Source organism: Peromyscus leucopus, chromosome 7 (genome assembly GCF_004664715.2).
Source record: "Peromyscus leucopus breed LL Stock chromosome 7, UCI_PerLeu_2.1, whole genome shotgun sequence".
Classification (NCBI taxonomy): Eukaryota; Metazoa; Chordata; class Mammalia; order Rodentia; family Cricetidae; genus Peromyscus; species Peromyscus leucopus.
Window position 1 is genome coordinate 10,944,449 of NC_051069.1, and position 8,104 is coordinate 10,952,552.

The window sequence follows — 8,104 nt, forward strand, 5'->3', positions numbered from 1 at the left end:
TTAGAGGAGTGTTTCTCTGTGAGAATTGTTTTGTTTCATGCCATATTTTTTTTAAGTTTCTATTTTTAAAATTTAGCACAAAGGGGCAGAGCATGGCGGCACATGCCCTTTAATCTCAGCATTTGGGAGGGAGGTCGAGACAGGTAGATCTCTATGAGTTTGAGGCCAGCCTGGTCTACACAGAGTTCCAGACCAACCAGGGCTACATAGTGAGTCCCTGTCTCAAAAACAACAAAAGCGTATCACAAAAATTTTAATGACTGCGAATAGTTTCTTGCAATGTTAAATCTTCATGTAGTAAAATTGTAGAAAAGTAATATTGTTTCTCTCAGTTCTTCAGTCTTATTCATTAATTTTTCTCCAATTTTTCTAGCTTTCTAGTAACAATATTGCTCAGATTTCCAACGGCCAGCAACTCATGAGCCAGCCACAGCTACACAGGCGCTCTAACTCTTGCAGCAGCATTTCTGTAGCTTCCTGTATTTCGGAGTGGGAGCAGAAACTGTCTCCGTTCAGCACACCTGTCAATGTCACCTCTCTTGCAAGGCATAGGCAGCAGGAGCCAGGACAAAGTAAAACGTGTATCGTGTCAGACAGAAGGCGGGGCATGTACTGGACGGAAGGCAGGGAGATGGTCCCTACATTCAGCAGTGAGATAGGCGTACAAGACGACCGCTGCCGCAGGGTTAGTGCCAGCATTCTTTAAAGCACTGTAGTGGTAGAATTATCTCCTTTGCTCTTTGTAACTCGGTTCCAAAAGAGTTCGAGGGAAAGCTGGGCAGGCTCCAAAATGAAGAAGCTCTGAAAGTTAAAGACTGAGCCATCCTGAAATTGAGGCTGAGCTCTTGATGTGAGAAAGCAGAAGCATGTGCCCGTGAGCTGGGAATGCCAGCCAGCATGGTGCCCCTAGAGTAGACTGCTCGCCTGAACAAGGGGCTTTGCACAGAATCTAGGGCCATGAGCATCTTGCTTCCTTGATCCCCCACCCCACCCCTCATTTTTTTCCTTTTCTCCTCCTCCTCCTTTTTCCCCCTTGTTGCTGGGGATGGAGCCTAGGGTTTCGACATTATAAGACACTGAGCTCTATCACTGAGCCATAATTCCCCCCAATACAAATATGAATGTAGAAGCCTATACTTTTTTTTTTTCTCTTTTGGTTCCCCTTCCCCAAATTTAATTTTTTTCTTACTGTTTTTTTTAGGGGGTGGTAATAAGTTTTTCATTTTGAAAGTTTAATGGGTTAGAGACTCTCCTGCCTCTGGCAGAGTCATTGTTATTTTATGCAATCTTTTATCTTCTGAGGTACTCCAAAGTAAGTCACAGATGCCATGACACTCAACAAAAGAGCATTTCCTGTGTAACCACCATCTTTTGTAACCACCGTCTTTACCCCTTTGAAGGAAGACAGTGTATTTTATGTGGAGAGTCTCTCACTATGCTGCCTGTCCCAGTAACAGCCTTTCCTTTCAACCCATGCTGCTGTCCAGATGCATGCACTGCATGTGGCCATCACAAATCTTTCATCGCTTTAATATAAAATATGCTTCCTCCTTTTTGATTTCTGTGACCTGAACTGTTTGAAACTACTGACAGCCTTCACATCCTAAACTTTCAATCTTGAGGCCTTACAAGGCCTTCAAGGGTGATCAACTAAACCCAATTCATGTTTTCTTCAGTATTAAGATTAAAATTTCCTTTGAGGTTGAATAAATAATCACACCAATACTGTGAATTAGATAGTCAATAAAATCTTAACTGCTCTTTTAAAATTATTCTTTTAAGTAAAATGATCTTGCAGTAAATACTTTCTTAAGATCCTCTTACATGCCCAGTGGTGGTAGTGCCTTTAATCCCAGTGGGGAGTCAGAGGCAGGCGGATCTCTATGAATTTGAGGCCAGCCTGGTCCACAGAGTGAGTTCCAGGACAGCCAGGGCAGTTACACTGAGAAATCCTGTCTCAAAAACTAAAAAGATCCTCTTACATGATTTAGAATGTAGATAAATGCCCTGCAATCTGATTACTAATGATGGTGACCAGTCTTGGGTTCTTATAAGGCAACAGACAATTCTGTAGTCTCAAGTTCTTGCTTTGCAGATTTTACTTTTAGGGAGCAGATCATGGTGAATGGTCTTTGTGATCACCTCTAGTAAATCCTCCTCTTCTGTGTCAAACTCCAACCTGCTGGGAGGTCTGTTTACACCTGCCAGCAGTAAGGGAATGCCTGACTTGGCTGTGACGGTCAGGGGGATGTACTAAGACACAGACTTTAACTTCTTTCTTGAAATCCAAATCTCTTTAGAAGTGCAGCAGAAAAGTTCCCATGCGGTTAGTTATCTCTGTGTCCATGCTCATTTGGCCAGAAATTATCAGGTGGACTGGGCTTTACATTTTGGTGTGGAAAGAATTTCAAAATCGTCATGACTGCTAATCGATTCTCTGCAGTCTGTCTCCTTTTCAGAGTTTGATCTGAATGTATTATGCTGTAAATGTGTTCAAGGAAGCTCTTCTGCCAAGTGCTAGATCCTAAGAGCTAGGCTTTCTGATTCAACATCAGTCAGACCATTTTCAGAATGGAATGGTTTCTGCCTGCATGGACGCTCAGTGTCTTTAGTGGCAAGTTGTAGTGACTGTTGTAGAGCTGAGTTAGAGCTGCCCTGAGTTAGTTTCCTGTAACTGAACAACTGAACCAGGATCCTCATTTGGCTAGGTAGGAAGGGCTCTGCCTGCAGACTCTCATTTATTTTCAGTTTCATAAACAGGAGACGCTCACAGTTGTTTATGTGCTACTATATCATGTACATGAAATACATTTTCCTGAGTTGAATGTGCTGTTTAACTTGGCACCCATGGCATTTGACTGGAAAACAACTAGTTTTTATTATATGATACAAGCTGATTTCATACTATAGTCTTTGCTTCTTGGAGCTTTTAAGAGACATTTGGAGAAAAAAAAATGTTGGTATATTTGAAGCTTTGTGGAATTGTGTTTTGAGATATAAAAATCCTTACTGCAAGTGCTCAGAAGTACTTAACACTGTTCAGGCATGCTGCACGTGAAGTTCTTCAGGGTTTTGCTAAGCCAGAGCTTCAACAGCTTGTAGTCTTTTGGTCTGGCTGTATATGGAGGAGTGTTTTCTATTTAGATGCCTCAGACATACTTTAGTGTTGTATTGATCCTGCTGATACCTTTAACCAACCTGCTAATCTATGTATTACTTCACAAAGCAGGTATAAGAATTAGTTTTTAATCAAGAATGCAAAATGGATTATTTCTTCCTCAACTAGTCACCACAATTTTATCTTTTGCCTTTTGTTGAAATGGAAGCTCCCATATGACCATTCTCTCTAGATACTATTGTCTAAAGATGTCTGTTGGTTCTGTTTGGCTAAGAGAACATGAGATGACTTATACATTTAGCTTGGACAGGATTGATTCTGTTGTTGTGAATTTGCATTGTAAACTGCTGCACTTCTAACAGTACCTCAAAGTAATCCTGGGTTGTGCTTGTTTCTCAATTCCTCTTCCAACCTGATCAGAACACACCAATTCCTGTACGACACAGAAGGTCCCGCTCTGCAGGGAGCAGATGGGTAGATCATAAGCCTGCCTCTAATGTGCAAACTGAGACAGTCATGCAGCCACATGTCCCTCACGCCATCACAGTGTCTGTTGCAAATGAAAAGGCACTAGCTAAGTGTGAGAAGTACATGCTGACCCACCAGGAACTAGCCTCCGATGGGGAGATTCAGACTAAAGTAATTAAGGTAAAAACAAGTCTTCACAAAAGAATACCAATGAAAAATCTTTGCCCTGCTATCCCTTGATGAGATCTAGAACATAAATGGGGTATTGGGTGGAGCTTTTGTTTTAGTAGAAAATTAATGTATTACTTAGATTGTAAATCTGCTGGGTCTGGATCTACTTAAATAGGTCTAGAGTCTTGGGGTTGTTAGTACTCCAGATCCATGATGAACTTTAGTTACTACATATTTAGCTAAACTTAGCTTCAAAAGTAAACCCAGAGCCATATGGACAACTTGATTGAACTTGAGAGGCCAAGGCAGATGGGTCACCAGTTTGAGCCCATCCTGGAGCACATAGTTGTCTTGAAAACCCAGACAGCAACAGTAAGCAAGCATAACAACCATCTTCTGCTTTGCTATTATTTCAAGATAAAATGTTTGCATTAACACTTGTCCTATGCCAGGCGGTGGTGGCGGCACTAGCCTTTAATCCCAGCACTCAGGAGGCAGAGGCAGGTGGTTCAAGGCCAGCTTGGTCTACAGAGTGAGTTCCAGGACAGTCGGGGTGACACAGATGAAATGCTCCCCCCCAAAAAAACAAAACAAAACAAAACAAGCATGTCCTGTGGTCAGGCATGGTGGTACTTGCAGGAGGATCTCAGTTAACAGTCTCAAAGTAATAACGCACAAAATCTGGGAACATCACTCAGTACTGAGCTACCCAGTCTTTCTTAGAAAGAAGAGACATTCTGGTCTTGTACCAGTGGGAAAAGTTGGCGGGGGCGGAGACAATGACAGGGGTGAGCAGTCGTTTCAAGTTGAGAGGACAGTTCTAAATCAGACTGCTGCCACCAGAAGGACAGCGGCACCTTAAAGGTGGAGCTGCCCCTGCTGGGTTAATTTAGCTTTATAATTTATAGATGCAATAAAATATTTTCCCTGTAGCTAGGAATGTTACTGGTTATCTTGTGCTAGACTCTTGTTAGTGAGAGGTGGACTGAGGTTTCTGAAGCATTTGATCAATAGATTCAGTAGCCCAAGGGTCTTTTGGGTTTTATGGGTGAGAGTTTCAGCTATGCCTGCCTGTCGGTTGGATGTATCAAAGTGTAACAATGACCTTTTCTCTTGGATTTAGGGTGATGTTTTTAAGACCAGAGGTGGTGGACAATCTGTTCAGTTTACTGATATAGAGACTTTAAAACAAGAGTCGCCGACTGGGTGAGTTGGTCACAAATCTCTCTCTAAAGGGCTGTTTCATACATAGTCTCTTGTTCTTAGGAACAGAATATCCTGTGAGGTTTATCATTAATTCTCCACAGGGGTATAGGTGGTTTCTCCCCTTCTAATGTTTTCCATTCTTCTTAGATGCAAAAATGATTGTTGCATCATGTTTCCCCTTTTTCAGTAGTCGAAAACGAAGATCGTCCACAGTAGCACCTGCCCAACCAGATGGTACAGAGTCTGAATGGACCGATGTAGAAACAAGGGTAGGGGTAAAATTAAATACTTGCTTGCTAAAATTAGCCGCATAGTGCTGTAGCACTTTGTGCTCCTTGAACTTGCTAAGGCAGAACCACATACTGTCCATGCTGCCTGGAGACCTGTAACTAACATTCTGGTAGGGCACTTGCATACTAGAAGTCCTCTGTGTATGTGATGTGTGCGTGCGTGCGTACGTGCGTACGTATGTGTATGGGGGGGGTGAGGGGTCAAGAGTGGATCCGGAAGTATTGCTCCAGACTAACAAAACTCATAGCAGATGGACTAACCCACAGCCGTGCCCAGTGCTCCCTGTGACTATTACCTCTGAGGAAAGGCTCCTAAGGGAGGAATCAGGCAAGGCCTGGCCACCAGCGTCTTCAGGACTCCTCTCTCTCCATCCTTACCTAAGATGCAGATACCTGGGCACTCTCCCAGGCCCTTCTTGCTCTTGTTGCCTGTGCAGAAATGGATCTTAAGCGTGGGACTAGTGGTTTAACCTAGGTGTCTTCGCTGAACTAGCGCAGTGTTGGATTTCATCGCAGTAGAGCCCATCTACATGGACGTCTGCTTCTGATCATTGGAGCTGACCTTTCCCTGTTCTGTCACTTTCCTCTAGTGTTCCGTTGCTGTTGAGATGAGAGCAGGATCTCAGCTGGGCCCCGGATATCAGCACCATGCACAACCCAAGTGAGCACCACGGCCAGCTCTGCTGTGTCCTCCTTCCCTCTCCCAGGCTTTCTTTCCATCACCACTGCTGCTCTAGCTGCACCTCACTCTGCTTTACCTTGGCCCTGCTGACAATGTGTGGTCGGCCTTTGTAGTGCCGAGCTCTCCAGAGTGCTGTAAGAGCTGCTGGAGGGGAGGTGTCAGCAGATTGGTGGCTTTTGCTCATACTTGGCCACTTTGCAATCTTTGAGACTGAGCTGAAAGCCACCTGGAAAGAGGTGAAGGGGGCATATCTTTCTCTATTAAATATGACAAAGAGTATAATACACAAAAAATGTTGAATACCAGCTGCCTTTGGGATCACAGACAAGGCTTTGCTCTCAGCTAAGGTCTCTGATTTCTTTGCACTTCTGCAGGATGACTCAGACACTGGGGATGACAGTGTTGTGTCTGTCACTCTTACCTAATGGACCTCATGGTTTTGGAACAGGGGTACATGTTCTATAGATAGGTGAAGCATGGTTTGGAACAGGGGTACATGTTCTATAGATAGGTGAAGCATGGTTTGGAACAGGGGTACATGTTCTATAGATAGGTGAAGCATGGTTTGGAACAGGGGTACATGTTCTATAGATAGGTGAAGCATGGTTTGGAACAGGGGTACATGTGCTATAGATAGGTGAAGCTGAATGCCAGAATTCATGTTGAAGGAAGCACACATTTGCTCTGTTAAATCCACACTAGGGAGCTAGCCTATTTTTCCATATTTCATAAAACCAATGTTTATACATCTCAATCTACATTTTTATGTTCCTAAGGAATCATTTGTCTTGACTATGTCGATAAGTGCAGAATTCAATACTAAATGTTGCTTTTTGTGTTTTAGGCGCAAGAAGCCTTGACCTGACAGCTCTGGTAGCAGAAGGATGTTTTCGTTTGTGATTTCTCCAAAGCTGTGCCAGACACCGTGTCTGAGTCACCCTGCAGAAGAATGTATCTAGATCACATCGTATTTTTTATTGTGACTTTTCCAACTGTTCTGAATATTTTCTAAGGTTTTATAAAAAAACAAAAAAACAAAAATGCTGCTATTGATTAGCCGCAAAAAAATGCACTTTAGACATATTTAACAATTAAGACTTTCAAAATAAAGATGGTGACTGGCCAATGGTAAAGCCATTTTAGGAAGGTGTTTAGAATTTTGTATGTATATATTCACTTTTTGCTTTTATATATGCCAAAAGAATTGAAATAAAAAGCACTAAGAAGCACAGAGTTGTGGAGTGGACATTCACTCAGCATGCTCCCAAGTACCTGCAGTGTCCTGTTTGTCTGGTACTCGTTATTAGTGGGATACAATAAGGGAGAGCACTAGAGAATAGAAACTTGGCTGTGTTGTATGAGCGAGAGATGTTGAGACCATGATTGGAAAAAGCACAGGCACAAATAGCCAAACTAGTGGAAACACATGAACTATGAACCAATAGATGAGGAGTCCCCGTGGAACTGGATCAGGCCTTCTGGATAAGTAAGACAGTCGATTAGCTTGAATTGTCTGGGAGGCCCCCAGGCAGTGGGACTGGGACCTGTCCTTAGTGCATGAGCTGGCTTTTTGGAGCCTGGGGCCTATGCTGGGACCCTTTGCTCAGCCTGGGTGAAGGGAGGAGGGGACTGGACCTGCCTGGACCGAATCTACCAGGCTTGAGCTGACTCCCCAGGGGAGTCCTTGCCTTAGAGGAGATGGGAATGGGGGGTGGATTGAGGGGAGGGGGGGACCCCGGGGAGGGGAGGACGGGAATCCGTGGCTGATATGTAAAATTTAATTATAAAATTTAAAAAATAAATTAAAAAAAAAATGAAACTTGGCTGTGAATGAATGAACCTTATGGGGTATGAAACAGACTAAGATATTGCTCATGGACCCCAAAGTCAGCTTATAAAGCCAAGTCCGACATCAAAATACCATGTTGTTTGTCCTATCTTAATACATGAGCTTTGCTGGACACTTCTTAGTTCCTAATGGCTAATTTGGTTGAAAACCAACTTTGATTTCTATAACTCGGGCATTCCTCTGAGGGAATGTGCTCACCGTCAAAGCCTTGGATGGAAGGAAGCCAGATTTAACAGGACTTTTCCGTGTGCTCTGTCACTCAGAGTGCAGTTTTCTCTATACTGCAGAGACTTGTGTTGCAGTTGGCCCCTCGTGCATAT

The 8,104-nt window shown here is 43.3% G+C and overlaps 1 protein-coding gene across 9 annotated transcripts in view; it reads left to right on the plus strand.

Annotated features, from left to right (window-relative positions):
• Kif23 (kinesin family member 23) overlaps nt 1-7,164 on the plus strand; it is a 29,669-nt gene extending 22,505 nt beyond the window's left edge. For 4 of the 9 annotated variants that reach the window (XM_028867222.2, XM_028867213.2, XM_037207437.1 and 1 more), the window contains 6 exons: nt 374-685; nt 3,539-3,766; nt 4,881-4,963; nt 5,151-5,232; nt 5,844-5,914; nt 6,780-7,164. In XM_028867222.2, coding sequence (XP_028723055.1) covers nt 374-685; nt 3,539-3,766; nt 4,881-4,963; nt 5,151-5,232; nt 5,844-5,914; nt 6,780-6,795 — 792 coding nt within the window. In that variant the 3' untranslated portion in view covers nt 6,796-7,164. The remainder of the gene's footprint in view (nt 1-373; nt 686-3,538; nt 3,767-4,880; nt 4,964-5,150; nt 5,233-5,843; nt 5,915-6,779) is intronic. The other 5 variants (XM_037207440.1, XM_037207441.1, XM_037207438.1 and 2 more) reach the window with 4 other exon arrangements.
• Nucleotides 7,165-8,104: the final 940 nt, after the last annotated feature.